The 16904-nt window shown below is 36.7% G+C and overlaps 1 protein-coding gene across 2 annotated transcripts in view; it reads right to left on the minus strand.

The window, feature by feature from the left end:
• LOC133651091 (neural cell adhesion molecule 1-like) overlaps positions 1 to 16904 on the minus strand; it is an 881445-nt gene that overhangs the window by 418007 nt on the left and 446534 nt on the right. For both annotated transcript variants that reach the window (XM_062049028.1, XM_062049029.1), the window contains exons 6-8: positions 2427 to 2564; positions 2231 to 2348; positions 550 to 710 (exon numbers count right to left, since the gene is read on the minus strand). In XM_062049028.1, coding sequence (XP_061905012.1) covers positions 550 to 710; positions 2231 to 2348; positions 2427 to 2564 — 417 coding nt within the window. The remainder of the gene's footprint in view (positions 1 to 549; positions 711 to 2230; positions 2349 to 2426; positions 2565 to 16904) is intronic.

The raw sequence follows: 16904 nt of genomic DNA on the forward strand, positions 1-16904 counted from the left end.
ACTAAGGTGTATTTTCGATGTATTTCCATGTCTACGTATCAACAAAAATCTTTGTTTTTTTCCAAATAAATTATAAAATATTTCTAAATTAATTTGAACTATTTTACATACATTATTAACTATATTTACATATTGCTTTTGTGCATGTAATTTGTGTTTTTCATTAATTGTGATGACTTTTTAGTGACTCAATTTGAAAAGAACATGTTTAATTCCTAAAAATAATACGTACGTTTTTCTTCTCATTTATTTTGGACTATTTTCAAGTACATTTTAATTACTTTGTTTCTACCTTATGCCATGGCTTTTCTTGATTTGTCAAAGGAAAACAAATATTTAAAAATATATATTTTAATTGCACTGTTTTTAGGCTGCAAAACTAACAAAACAGGAAACACAAAAACTATGAAGTTTAAGTTGTTGGGAGTCAATTTCAGGACCCGGACAGTTCTGTCCTTAAAACAGACACTTCCTGTTTAGCCTTGGCATACGATCCAGTGGCAAAAAGGCAAACGCGAACTGTACTGAGTACGTTTTTCTGTCCCTCACCGAAGACGTTGAGACTGACTTCCTGGCTCGTCTCCCCCGCTTTGTTCCTGGCGATGCAGGTGTAATCTCCTTCATCCACTTTGACCACCTCCCTTATCAGCAGCTCCGAGCCGTCCTCGTTCAGGCTGTACTTATCGCCAGACTCAAGGACGACGTTGTTACTGTGGACCACAGAAAGCAACAAAAAAAAAAAGGCCAGATGAAACAGGGTGTTGAGTCCGACAACCCACGAGGCCAACAAAAGGAAGTCTTTTGGACGTTTTTGTGGAAAAAAATGGTCTTGACATAAAGGACAGCCTTGCTGGCAGCCTTCAGGAAACTAAAGCTTGGTTGGCCTCGGTTTTCCACTCACGTCCGCGACAACTCTGCTGTGGCTCGGGCATCTTCATCATCATCATCATCATCATCATCATCATCATCATCATCATCATCATCATGCCCCACACAACAGGTGGAGCCACAGCATATCCATCAATGGGTGCCGAGGGAAAAATATATATACAGTACGTATATATTTGGGGTTCACGCTAAGGCTGCTTTGGGACAAGATGGGATCATTTACTGTCATTTTGGACAAACAACAAAATGATCGGGTGGCTTTGGCAGGCCGCACCACATTTTTTAAATTTTTTTTATTTAAATTGGAATAAATAATAGAACTAAAAATAACTCTGAATTTGACCGAATAAAATCTTGTTGTAGAAGATGTGTACATCATCATCATCACCATCATGCGCCTTTGTCCTTAACTTTGACAGTGACTATTTTATCGTGTTTTTACAGTTTACTGTTTAGCAAGCTTATTTTTTTAAATATATATCTTTAAGAATTTGATTTTATTATTATTTGTGGCGACTTGTCCAGGGTGTACCAAGCCTTCCGCCCGAATGTAGCTGAGATAGGCTCCAGCACCCCTCGCGACCCCGAAAGGGACAAGCGGTAGAAAATGGATGGATGGATGGTTGGATTATTTGTTGAGGATTTAATTTTTTTAAATATATATATATTTTTTTGTTTTTGTTTTGTATAACTTTAAGAACAAGGGAATTATTTTAAAAGATCATTTTTTTCGTTTGACCCAGGAATGGATTATTTGTTAAGTTGTTGTTATTTTATTTTATTTTTTTTTAACAATTTCCAATTTAAAAAAAAAATAACTTTAAGGATGTATGGCAGCTCCCGTCATCAGTGTGTGAATGTGTGTGTGAATGGGTGAATGTGGAAATAGTGTCAAAGCGCTTTGAGTACCTTGAAGGTAGAAAAGCGCTATACAAGTATAACCCATTTATTATTTATTTTTTAAACAAACTGCCCAAATTATCCGAAAAAATATGTTTCAAAATTGGCACAAACAATTCAGGGGTAAACGACTGCGCGACATAACGGAAACAAGCGACAAAATACAAAAAATGCATTTTCGTTTGAAATATTATTAATTTAACTGTTCATTTTACGAATAATTTATTTTATTACTTGCAGTTTGTACACTGTGCAGATTTAGTTTTCGGTTTGTTTTCTCTTCAATCCGAAACAATTTGGAACAGCTTGTGTTCAAACCTAAAGGTTCCAGACTAGCGACATTCCAGCCTTGGAACTTCTGGAATCCGTCAACTACCTTAATTTGTATCAATGCATGCTAATCAGCACGCTGTGAACACTTAGCGGGCGAGATCTCACGTACTAGGCCCATGTGACGGTGGGTTCGGGGAAGCCGTCTGCGTCGCAAGCCAAGAGGGCGGTGCTACCGATGTCGGCGGTGGCGTTGAACTCGGACTGCCTGGCACGGATGGTGGGGAGCACTAAAAGCAGAGACGAAATAGCATCAACACGTTTGGCAAAAAGTATCGTTAGTGCAATCGAGACAAAAAAGGGCTCACCGTTTACGACCACCTCGATCATCTTGAAGGAGAGCTCTCCCGTCTGCATGACGCGAGCCTCGCAGGTGTACGTGCCCTCGTCGACCTTCTTGATGCCGCGGATCTGAAGGTGGCCATTCTCCATGTGGCGGTATCGAACTGGAAGGAAGGGGGAAGGCAAGGATGGCGCGATAAGTCCATGTAGTCTTTACAGTTTGTTAGTGTCATACCTCGGTTTCCAAAAATCCACAGAGTGTGTCCAGAGCGGCCAGTCTGAAATGCGGGTGTCAGGGAGATTTTTACAACAAAGTTCTAAAGCTTAGTGATATATCAGATGTATCAGATTACGCTGTTTGTTGCATTTCGCTTGATTGTAAAATATTTGGATCGAGAGGGTAGGTGACGTTTATATGTAGTCATAGGGATGTCCGATAATGGCTTTTTGCCGATATCCGATATTCCGATATTGTCCAACTCTTTAATTACCGATACCGATATCAACCGATACCGATATCAACCGATATATGCAGTCGTGGAATTAACACATTATTATGCCTAATTTGGACAACCAGGTATGGTGAAGATAAGGTACTTTTTTTAAAAAATAATACAATAAGATAACTAAATTAAAAACATTTTCTTGAATAAAAAAGAAAGTAAAACAATATAAAAACAGTTACATAGAAACTAGTAATTAATGAAAATGAGTAAAATTAACTGTTAAAGGTTAGTACTATTAGTGGACCAGCAGCACGCACAATCATGTGTGCTTACGGACTGTATCCCTTGCAGACTGTATTGATATATATTGATATATAATGTAGGAACCAGAATATTGATAACAGAAAGAAATGGGGGGAGGGAGGTTTTTTGGGTTGGTGCACTAATTGTAAGTGTATCTTGTGTTTTTATGTTGATTTAATAAAAAATAAAAAAATAAATAAAAAAAAAACCCGATACAGATAATAAAAAAACAGATACCGATAATTTCCGATATTACATTTTAACGCATTTATCGGCCGATAAATGCTATCCAGATCCGTAGTAGTCAATATTCAATGTTTTATCGGTCATAGTTAATATTGTAAATCCCACATTCTTTATGTTCATGTACATTCTGGGTGTCCCATTCAGTAAAAAAACATTTGAATTCCATTCCGTTTTTTAAGGCGGTCTGTCATAACGTTTTGAGCATTCAATCAGACATTATTGTGAGGTTTTGTATTAGTGTTCCTAAAAATCAGATATACGGGCCCCCAGACACATTTTTTTTCTATAAATTTGGCCCCCCCGAGTCAAAATAATTGCCTGGTTTAGATGTTAAAGGCCAACTGAAATGAATTTTTTTTATTTAAACGGGGATAGCAGATCCATTCTATGTGTCATACTTGATCATTTCGCGATTTTGCCATATTTTTGCTGAAAGGATTTAGTAGAGAACAACGACGATAAAGTTCGCAACTTTTAGTCGCTGATAAAAAAAAAGCCTTGCCCCAACCAAAAGTAGCGTGACGTCACAAGCTGGAGTGCTGCTCACATTTCCCTATTGTTTACACCAGCAGCGAGAGAGATTCGGACCGAGAAAGCAACAATTACCTTATTAATTTGAGCGAGGATGAAAGATTCGTGGATGAGGAAAGTGAGAGTGAAGGACTGTAGTGCAGTGCAGGATGTATCTTTTTTTGCTCTGACCGTAACTTAGGTACAAGGGTTCATTGGATTCCACACTTTCTCCTTTTTCTATTGTGGATCACGGATTTGTATTTTAAACCACCTCGGATACTATATCCTCTTGAAAATGAGAGTCGAGAACGCGAAATGGACATTCACTGTGACTTTTATCTCCACGACAATACATCGGTGAAGCACTTTAGCTACAGAGCTAACGTGATAGCATCGGGCTCAAATGCAGATATAAACAAAATAAATAAACCCCTGACTGGAAGGATAGACAGAATATCAACAAAACTATTAAACCATGGACATGTAAATACACGGTTAATGCTTTCCAGCTTGGCGAAGATTAACAATGCTGTCGCTAACGACGCCATTGAAGCTAACTTAGCAACGGGACCTCACAGAGCTATGATAAAAACATTAGCGCTCCACCTACGCCAGCCAGCCCTCATCTGCTCATCAACACCCGTGCTCACCTGCGTTACAGCGATCGACGGAAGGACGAAGGACTTCACCCGATCATCCGTGCGGTCGGCGGCTAGCGCGTCTGCTATCCAAGTCAAAGTCCTCCTGGTTGTGTTGCTGCAGCCAGCCGCTAATACACCGATCCCACCTACAACTTTCTTCTTTGCAGTCTTCATTGTTCATTAAACAAATTGCAAAAGATTCACCAACACAGATGTCCAGAATACTGTGGAATTTTGAGATGAAAACAGAGCTTTTTTGTATTGTATTCAAAGGTGTACCAATACTTCCGTTTAACTAGTGACGTCACTCGCATACGTCATCATACAAAGACGTTTTCAACCGGAAGTTTAGCGGGAAATTTAAAATGTCACTTTATAAGTTACCCCGGCCGTATTGGCATGTGTTGCAATGTTAAGATTCCATCATTGATATATAAACTATCAGACTGCGTGGTCGGTAGTAGTGGCTTTCAGTAGGCCTTTAAGCTTGCATACATTTGCCTACATTTCTCCAATAATTTTTTCCGTCAAAAATAAGCTACATTTTATTTGTATTAAAAAAAAAAAAAAAAAATTGTGGAAAATCATGGTATAGAAAGGGAAAATGTCCGAAGCAAAACTTTTCCGAGCATAATTTCACCTGGACTGTTCCACCTCTCTGCAACCATTGTTGAGCCAAATAGAAAATCAGCAATCAAATCTTTTGAAAACACGATGAAAATTGCTACCTCAATCAAATAAAAGACAGGTCGAAAAAGCCGGGGGGCGTTGGGTCAGGCTGAAATGGATCCATTATGGCGGCTAATCAGGGAAGCGGGGCTGCTGCCGCTTGGCAAGCCGTCACACCTCCTCCTCCTCCTCCTCCTCCGACTAAAGCGACCATTAACGCTTTGTAATGGACTGACTGAAAGCAGGTGGCGTTTTTTTTTGTTTTTTTTACACGTCGCTCTGCGAGTCGCCGCCGTGTTTGGGCCGACTTTTGTCAAATTTGCGCCCCCGAGCCGAATTGCATGAGCAGTTTAGTGTCAGTTCTAATTAGTGCCAGCTCCTGGAATAAAGCACACTGGAAGAAGAAGCTTTGCTCAACTGCGCGGTAGACCTTCTCCATCTGGCGGGTGTGTCGCCCTCACCACTTGTTGACACGACAACGACCACTTTGAGGCAGCAGGGAAAGTAGCTCTGTTCATACCACTCAATCGGAGGGAGTACAAGGCCTTCTCCTCTGATTTCGGATCAGTGTTTGCGGGGAAAAAAAGTCTGCTTAAAAATATAGCAACAACGTCGCTGAGTTGGCAACACCACTTTGCATCGTAGCGCTCGAAACTGAGGATGTGATTGATTGATAGATTTAAACTTTTATTAATAGATTGCACAGTACAGTACATATTCCGTACAATTGACCACTAAATGGTAACACCCGAATAAGTTTTTCAACTTGTTTAAGTCGGGGTCCACGTAAATCAATTCATGGTCGTGCTTGCATTTATTCATATTTGCAGTGGAAGACATAAGCATTAATGTAATCCATATATCATCAATGTTTCATAAGACAAATGGCTTATGACTTAAGGACAATTAGTATCTACTCAGCAGACCATGGGGTGGAACACCACGCCTTGTTTTCTTGTTTGTCTGTGCAATTTTATGTGCGCAATTAGTATTATTTATTGCTTAATTTTTGTGTTTTTGTTGCTGTATGTAGAAATGGCTCCACTGAAAAGACAGCTGGCTATAGGTAGCTCTGTACTTTTTTGTAGCCTTTGCTTTCTTTAATGTTTCCCTCTTATTTGGTATTTTGACGTATATCGGCTTTGTTTTAGTGATATCGGACGATAACACTAAAACAATAATATATATACAAAACCAGTGACGTTGGCACGTTGTGTAAATGGTAAATAAAAACAGAATACAATGATTTGCAAATCCTTTTCAACCTATATATAACAGAATAGACTGCAAAGACAAGATATTTAATGTTCAAACCGTAAAACTTTCTTATTTTTCGCAAATATTAGCTCATTTGGAATTTGATGCCCGCAACATGTTTCAAAAAAGCTGGCACAAGTGGCAAAAAAGACTGAGAAAGTTGAGGAATGCTCATCAAACACTTACTTGGAACATCCCACAGGTGAACAGGCTAATTGGGAACAGGTGGGTGCCGTGATTGGGTATAAAAGCAGCTTCCATGAAATGCTCAGTCATTCACAAACAAGGATGGGGCGAGGGTCACCACTTTGTCAACGAATGCGTGAGAAAATTGTCCAACAGTTTAAGAACAACATTTCTCAACCAGCTATTGCAAGGAATTTAGGGATTTCACCATTTACGGTCCGTAATATCATCAAAAGGTTCAGAGAATCTGGAGAAATCACTGCACGTAAGTAGCAAGCCTGAAAACCAACATTGAATGCCCGTGACCTTCGATCCCTCAAGCGGTAATGCATCACAAACCGACATCAGTGTGTAAAGGATATCACCACATGGGCTCAGGAACACTTCAGAAAACCACTGTCACTAAACACAGTTCATCGCTACATCTGTAAGTGCAAGTTAAAGCTTTACTATGCAAAGCGAAAGCCATTTATCAACAACAGTCCGGATGACACAACGTCGAATATTTCCAACAACAATTTGAAATGTGGACTCGTCAGACCACAGAACACTTTTCCACTTTGCATGGACTCATGCAAAGTGGAAAAGTCCACATTTCAAATTGTTTTTGGAAATATTCGACATTGTGTCATCCGGACTGTTATCAACGCAAAGTTCAAAAGGCAGCATCTGTGATGGTATGGGGGTGCATTAGTGGGTAACTTACACGTCTGTGAAGGCACCATTAATGCTGAAAGGTACATACAGGTTTTGGAACAACATATGCTGCCATCTAAGTGCCGTATTTTTCATGGACGCCCCTGCTTATTTCAGCAAGACAATGCCAAGCCACATTCAGCACGTGTTACAACAGCGTGGCTTCGTAAAAAAAAAGAGTGCGGGTACTTTCCTGGCCCGCCTGCAGTCCAGACCTGTCTCCCATCAAAAATGTGTGGAGCATTATGAAGCGTAAAATACGACAGCGGAGACCCCGGACTGTTGAACGACCGATGCTCTACATAAAACAAGCATGGGAAAGAATTCCACTTTCAAAGCTTCAACAATTAGTTTCCTCAGTTCCCAATTGTTTATTGAGTGTTGTTAAAAGGAAAGGCCATGTAACACAGTGGTGAACATGCCCTTTCCCAACTACTTTGGCACGTGTTGCAGCCATGAAATTCTAAGTTAATTATTATTTGCAAAAAAAATAATAAAGTTAATGAGTTTAAACATCAAATATCTTGTCTTTGTAGTGCATTCAATTGAATATGGGTTTAAAAGGATTTGCAAATCATTGTATTCCGTTTATATTTACATCTAACACAATTTCCCAACTCATATGAGAACGGGGTTTGTACGAGAGCGTGGAAGCCCCGAAAATGTGCTTTTTTTTTGGGGTGACCAACCTGTCCTCATGGCCACATCTTTTATCCCACTGTCATGTGTTTCAGTTAAAACATTGACACACATGTCCTCTCTCAGAAAATGTCACTTTTATGGAGGTCATGTGTCCCATTTGGCTTATGGTGGCCCTCAAATCCAAAAAAGTCAGCTAAATCTCTCATTGACTCCAATGTTAGATTTCGGCGCGAAAAAACCCCCAACAATTCTTATTTTCCTGCTGGCTCTAAGTCGGCCATTTCTCCACTTATCGGAACTCTGAGAACAACGGAACGTTCCTCAAAGCCTTGAGGCGCTGATAGTTTTTACGAAAAGTCGATATCTTGAAGCGTTTGCCCACAATCAGACATTGTTCGGTATGAAGTTTTTCAACAAATCCTCAGGTCAGTCGTGCATTCTTCACGCATTCTTTAATCACGCTTTAAGTGACGGATGTAGCAAAAACTAACCCAGACCCACTGTATGTGCCCCGCACTTGGCTGGTGACCAATCTAGGGCAGGGGTGTCAAACTCATTTTAACTCAGGGACCGCATGGAGGAAAATCTATTCCCACGTGGGCCGGACTGGTAAAATCATGGCATAGTAACTTAAAAATAAAGACAACTTCTGATTGTTTTCTTAGTTTGAATTCGGCTAAAAAAAAGAACAAGCACATTCTGAAAATGTACACATTACAAATAATACTCTTGGCAAAACACTTCAAGCTAGTTTAAAATTCTGAGGAAAAAAATGGGTGCAGTTTCAAAAACACTATGAAGAACACAATCAACTTAGACATTGTCTCAGTGTTTTTACAAAGCCATTAAACTTGAAGCATTTCCTGTTTCGCATTCTCATGTTGGCAATAAAAACGTGTTTGGAAAATTAATCTAGTGTTTCCTCAAACCGACACATTACTGACATTCTCAACACATTCATCATCATTCAAACATTACAATTATGATGTAAACAAAACAATTGTCAAAATGACACCGTTGCCGAAATCAAGGTAAGAGATCTACAAACTTCACCAATGTGAACATTTAAGCATAAAATAAAATAGAACAAACAACAAATGTAGAAACAACAATTTTTTTTACAATGGAGTTCAGGGTGCGCATAGCGCCGTCAACAAACTACGGAGCTCTAACTACAAAAACGATGGTCATGTTGACTTAAGTCTTTCCATCTTACCGTTTCGTTATGTTATCCGTTTAGTGCAGGGGTGTCCAAACTTTTTCCACAGAGGGCCGCACACGGAAAAATTAAAGCATGTGGGGGCCATTTTGATATTTTTCATTTTCAAACCATAACAAAATATATGCATTTTTTATTTATTTTACCTTTAGGGGTCCCGGGGACCATAAAGGGTCTCAGTCATTAAAATGTTAAAAATAAGTCAGATTTTTTAATTATTTAACACTTACAGTAAATCTCTATATCAACTTCAAGTTGATATAAAGTAATACAAATTTTAAAAAATGTTTTATGGCTTGTCTGTCAAAAACAACTTAGTTTTTTTTATAGTAAAACTGAAATATGCAGTATTTAGTAATTAGAGCCCTAAAATATCAATAATGCAGGACACCATTGATTTTAATTCTTTCATATTTTTGAGTAATCACAGTGAAAAGATAAAACAAACTCGGATTTTCCCGCAGACACATTTTCTTCAGACACCAAACAACCCTATCTGCTGGGCTTAAAGACGTGAAATATTCATGTTTATGCATTATCTACGATGTTTTTCCAGGAAAACTGCTTCTGAGTGACGGGCAAGAGGAGACAAAGAAAGTGAGAACACCTCTGGCATGTTGGGCTCCCGTCGTCTTTTTTTGGGGCGGAATTTTGTTGTTTTTGTTATTATTTTCCTCTGTATTTTTTACCGTGTCCCTGCCAAATGTCCCAATCTCAAATGTTATTATTTTGTTTATCTACTTTCATTGGATGAATTATTACGCTATACACATTTTGCCAAGCAACAACATCAAATGAGCTGGTAAATTATGCATATTGCTACATCTGTTAGCTACATTAGCGAGCTAAACTTCAATTTTCAATTTGACAATTAATTGCCAAGGTGTCCCGAGAGGGACAAGCGGTAGAAATTGGATCGATGGATGGAATTGCATTGACTTTTTGTTGTTTGTGAGGTTAAAAACAGTCTAAAAAAAAAAAAAAATCCTCAAATATATCCCTTTAAGTATTTAATTTGAATGTTGATGCATTATCTACGATGTTTTCCGAAGCTTTTCTTCCTGAGTGACGGGCGGGAGAAGATAAAAATAAGAACCCATCAGGCATCTTTGGATCTTACCGCATTTTTCGGCCTCGATTATGCAGCCCTTAAAGTACCAGTAGAGTGGGGAAAACAAGTTGACTTTATATGCTTGTTTGTGTTTCATTGGATTCGTTAAACCATATCCAATTGTATTTACAATCTGCAAAGTACGTGAAAATACCGTATTTTCCAGACTATAAGGCGCACTTAAAATCCTTTTTTTCCCCTCAAAACTCGACAGTGCACCTAATATAAGGAATAATTCTGGTTTTGCTTACCGACCTAGGAGCTATTTTATTTGGTACATGGTGTAATGATAAGTGTGACCAGTAGATGGCAGTCAAACATAAGAGATAAGTGTAGGCTGCAGTATGATGGCAATATGTCTCAAGTAAACAACACCAACATTTTAAATGTGCCATTGAAAATATAGAACATTACACACGGCGCTCAAACATGTATCAAAATGTTTTAGTGCGACTTTGGTAAGCTATGAAGCCTCACCGCTTGATGGATTGTCGGTGCATTAAACATAGGAGTATTATTATGGTGTGTGTATAAGGTAAGACATATTATCTGGCGTTTTGTTTCGCAATATTATACAAAATCAACTTTTCTTGCCTTCTGGTACCTGCTGATCTGCATTTGGGATCTGCATAAATCCGTAAAAATTGTGCGTGTGTATCAAGAATAAAATACAAGTAAGACATATGAAGATTAATATAAAAAATATTTTAAAAAAATATATATAAGCGCCAACGCAGACTCACTATTTTAATGGCGCATTGCTAGCAGTGAACTAATGCTAGCTTGTGCTGCTATTGTGATTTGAACTTAATGAAAAAGACTGAAAATAAGGTGGGGTTCTAGGGGCCGCAGGTTCCCAGCCAGGTCCAAGGCGGTGCCCTGGTGGGGGGACAACAGGGGCAACCCCCCCCCCCCCCCCCCCCCCACACAAAGCTCCTGGTTTTTCAGCAATTGAACATGCAAAAGTTAGCAAAAAACAGCAACATTAAAGATGTTTTAGTGTTTAAAGAATTGGAAAAAAGATCAACAGAGTTGACATAAATACATACCCCGTTCATCCAAATGAATCACTATGTCTGTTTAAGTCACTATGTAATTTAATCACTACAGTAATTACAACTTGTGTTCACATCCACAGGAACCACATGGGTTAGCCTACTCTATACAGTATTTACAACCTTAACTAGTGTTCACTTCACAGCCACAGTTGGTTCACCTAGTTATTTACATTATTTACACATTATTTTGGTTCATTCACACATTACGTTTGCATTTTTTGGTTTGATGGCTCTGACATGAGCCTTTCTGACATATTTCTGAGCAGCTTGCATTTTCCTTTTTGTTTCTGCTGTAGTGAATTCTGCCTTGGATTTTATAGGGTTAGGGTAATCTGGACCTTTTTTACTATCGGGTCTGGCGGATTTCTGCGCTCTCGATTTACAAACTTAATTTGTTCTTGAACGGGGTTCATAAATAGAAAAGTAAGAATATTGAATCAAATTTCTCCCTAAGAAACAATGTAAATACGAATAACGGGTTCCAGCCTTGACAAAAGTCCATATTTTAGTAAAAGTTTGTACACTTTGAACACAATATAAAGTGTGATACAGTACTGCATATCAAACAAACATAACAAGGGGGTGATGAATTAGCTTTCTATTTAGCAAAGTCGAAACAATAACTACTAACTAAACTGTCCTCATTTTCAGCCGCCCTGCCGACACGCACTCACACTGTCACTAGCCCTGTGGTGCCCTCACAGTTTGAATATTCCACTCCGAATACCTTTGGCTATTTTCAGAGATTGTACGTCACTGTAGTAACTCTTCTGCACTCTGATCATATTATCAGATCAGTCATACTGGAAATACGCAAAATTTGGAAATAGATGTGCTGTCTATCATTCACAATCCTTATGTGAAACAAGAATCTAGCTAACAATTGAGTCAATAGATCGAGGGTTCTTTATTGCCCCCATTATACATTTTGAGGTGATCCGGATCATTGTCTGTATTCAGGACTTTTTTTAATATTGGGAGATAGGGTCCGGCGGATGTCTGCGCTCTCGATTTACAAACTTAATCGGTACTTGAACAGGGTTCATGAATCGAAAAGTATGAATATTGAATCAAATTTTTCCCTAAGAAACAATGTAAATTAATGGGTTCTAGCCTCGACAAAAGTCCGTATTTTAGTAAACGTTTGTACACTTTGAACACAATACAAAGTTGTTTACAGTACTGTACATCAAACAAACAAAAGGAGGTGATGAAATAGCGTTCTATTAAGTGAAGTCAAAACAATAACTGCTTATTGAACTGTCTTCATTTGCAGCCGCCCTGCCGACACGCACTCACACTGTCACTAGCCCTGTGGTGCCCTCAAAATTTTAAATCACAAAACTTTTAAACATTAACAGCCAGGCTGTTACAATGTTTAGGGCAAAAAAAAAAAAAAATCCACTTTAGCTTGCCGGCGTTCAGCAGGAGAAAGGGCAGCGGGGGGACAATATCGACAACGCTGTGGATACTTCTTGAATGTTTCCAAACCACACATTGCGTGTCCATTGCTTTATTTGAACTCATATTGCACTTGCAAAACTAAGCTAAAAAACACTTAAAACCACACATAATAGCAATTAGCACCGTGGCTAACGACGACGCTGTTGCGCTGACTAAATAAGCCCCGGAGAATAACGACATACCCGCCCACAATGGCTGTGCTGACGGGCACAAAATGGGTGGATAAAACGTTCGCACACCAAAGCATATTTTTATTCAGTCCGTGGTTTGTACATCAAAAAGTTTGTAAAAACGGTGGGGTTCGTAAATCGAGGTCCCACCGTATTATTATCTTCTGCATCATCTCCCTCGTCTTAACGTGTGTTCCTGCCGTGTGTCCTCGTCCATTTACTTGCCATGTGAGGCAGCAAGTGCAGTGCAAATTTTGCCTAGCAACAACGACAAAGTGACCGGGTAAAAAAAGATGGAAATATATTATAGTGATATATTTCCTAAATAAATAAATGACAGCAGACACTGAAACGTATCAACTGAATTAGTTTTCATCAGCCCCATAAATGCTTTAGCAGCTACGAAATTATAAAATGATGTTGCTGAATGGACGATAATTGTAATATTTCATATTTCTTCTCCTCCCAGTATTGCGGGCGTTTTGATGATCAGCATATATTTTTTATATTAATGAAGACTTTGCACATGTTTAGTAGATCAGCTTTGCGTGTGCTATCAGGTTGTTTTAGTACAAGTAAACCTGGGAAAAAAGCATAATAATATAATTCAGTCCGTGGTTTGTAAATCAAAAAGTTTGTAAAAAAAAAAAAAAGGTGGGGTTCGTAAATCGAGGTTCCACCGTGTTATTATCTTCTGCATCATCTCCCTCGTCTCAACGTGTGTTCCTGCCGGGTGTCCCCGTCCATTTACTTGCTATGTGAGGCAGCAAGTAACTCAAAATGCAGTGCAAATTTTGCCTAGCAACGACGGCAAAGTGACCGGGTTAAAAAAAGATGGACTCCGAGCAATTTTACGTAACCTCCGGGTTACGAGGAATTGTGAGTTTTGTTCCCCGAAATGTGTAATTTTGACAAAGGAAGTAGACCCTAAGACGAATGTCCATTACAGAGAACGCTGGTTCTCAGGAGGATATCGCTGCATTTCCTGGCAAATTATTATTTTTATGGCATCGCAAAATGGTCTAAAAGGGTTAAACACCCACTCCACCAGACAATTGAGGGACAGCGGAGTTCATACTCCAACAGGCTCCTTCAGCTTCGTTCCCACAGTGTTCGATTCAAGAACTGCTTCATTCCGCACTCCATCCAGCTGTATAATCACTCGCCATACAGCAATTGATGATATCTGTCTATTACCTGACACTTTCTATGTTAGCTACCTCTCTTTGTTTTTAATGTCTATTTTCTATTTTCTGCTGGATTTACTCTCTATTTTATGCTGCAGCTGTCACATATACTGTAATATTGTACATGGTAAGTGTTATATATTGTATATATGATATAGACATAATATAATATTATATATCAGTATATATAATATACTGTACATACAGTATATTATGTAAATATTACGTATATATCAGGGGTGCTCATTACGTCGATCGCGAGCTACCGGTCGATCGCGGCGGGTGTGTCAGTCGATCGCCAGCCAGGCATTAAAAAAATAGTCCTAAAAATGAGCGATCATAAATCTTCACTATGACGTCACTTTATTTAAACTTTTTTCTCCTCCATTGGAAAATGCGGACGTTATCAGCACCACTGTCTGATTCCTATCAATGCAAGTCATCAGAATCAGGTAATACACCAACTTATATTCTTGTCTTCATGAAAGAAAGGAATCTATATGTGTTAAACATGCTTGTATTATCTGTAAACACTTTTAACTTATTAACAATATTAACTATATGTGTTAAACATGCTTGTATTATCATTAAACACTTAACTTATTAACAATATTAACTATATGTGTTAAACATGCTTGTATTATCTTTAACCACCTTTAAGTTGTTAACAATATTAACTATATGTGTTAAACATGCTTGTATTATCTTTAAACACCTTTAACTTATTACCAATTTTAACTATATGTGTTAAACATGCTTGTATTATCTTTAAAAACCTTTAACTTGTTAACAATATTAACTATATGTATTAAACATTCTTGTATTATCATTAAACACCTTTAATTTATTAACAATATTAACTATATGTGTTAAACATGCTTGCATTATCATTAAACACCTTTAACTTGTTAACAATATTAACTATATGTGTTAAACATGCTTGCATTATCTTTAAACACCTTTAACTTATTACCAATATTAACTATGTGTTAAACATGCTTGTATTATCTTTAAAAACCTTTAACTTGTTAACAATATTAACTATATGTATCAAACATTCTTGTATTATCATTAAACACCTTTAATTTATTAACAATATTAACTATATGTGTTAAACATGCTTGCATTATCATTAAACACCTTTAACTTGTTAACAACATTAACTATATGTGTTAAACATGCTTGTATTATCTTTAAACACCTTTAACTTATTACCAATATTAACTATATGTGTTAAACATGCTTGCATTATCTTTAAAAACCTTTAACTTGTTAACAATATTAACTATATGTGTTAAACATGCTTGCATTATCTTTAAAGACCTTTAACTTATTACCAATATTAACTATATGTGTTAAACATGCTTGTATTATCTTTAAAAACCTTTAACTTGTTAACAATATTAACTATATGTATTAAACATTCTTGTATTATCATTAAACACTTTTAATTTATTAACAATGTTAACTATATGTGTTAAACATGCTTGCATTATCATTAAACACCTTTAACTTATTAACAATATTAACTATATGTGTTAAACATGCTTGTATTATCATTAAACACTTAACGTATTAACAATATTAACTATATGTGTTAAACATGCTTGTATTATCTTTAACCACCTTTAAGTTGTTAACAATATTAACTATATGTGTTAAACATGCTTGTATTATCTTTAAACACCTTTAACTTATTACCAATATTAACTATATGTGTTAAACATGCTTGTATTATCTTTAAAACCCTTTAACTTGTTAATAATATTAACTATATGTATTAAACATTCTTGTATTATCATTAAACACCTTTAATTTATTAACAATGTTAACTATATGTGTTAAACATGCTTGCATTATCATTAAACACCTTTAACTTGTTAACAATATTAACTATATGTGTTAAACATGCTTGTATTATCATTAAACACTTAACTTATTAACAATATTAACTATATGTGTTAAACATGCTTGTATTATCTTTAACCACCTTTAAGTTGTTAACAATATTAACTATATGTGTTAAACATGCTTGTATTATCTTTAAACACCTTTAACTTATTACCAATATTAACTATGTGTGTTAAACATGCTTGTATTATCTTTAAAAACCTTTAACTTGTTAACAATATTAACTATATGTATTAAACATTCTTGTATTATCATTAAACAGCTTTAATTTATTAACAATGTTAACTATATGTGTTAAACATGCTTGCATTATCTGTAAACACCTTTAACTTATTAACAATATTAACTATATGTGTTAAACATGCTTGTATTATCATTAAACACTTAACTTATTAACAATATTAACTATATGTGTTAAACATGCTTGTATTATCTTTAACCACCTTTAAGTTGTTAACAATATTAACTATATGTGTTAAACATGCTTGTATTATCTTTAAACACCTTTAACTTATTACCAATATTAACTATATGTGTTAAACATGCTTGTATTATCTTTAAAAACCTTTAACTTGTTAACAATATTAACTATATGTATTAAACATTCTTGTATTATCATTAAACACTTTTAATTTATTAACAATGTTAACTATATGTGTTAAACATGCTTGCATTATCATTAAACACCTTTAACTTATTAACAATATTAACTATATGTGTTAAACATGCTTGTATTATCATTAAACACTTAACGTATTAACAATATTAACTATATGTGTTAAACA

Source organism: Entelurus aequoreus, linkage group LG05 (genome assembly GCF_033978785.1).
Source record: "Entelurus aequoreus isolate RoL-2023_Sb linkage group LG05, RoL_Eaeq_v1.1, whole genome shotgun sequence".
NCBI classification, from domain to species: Eukaryota; Metazoa; Chordata; class Actinopteri; order Syngnathiformes; family Syngnathidae; genus Entelurus; species Entelurus aequoreus.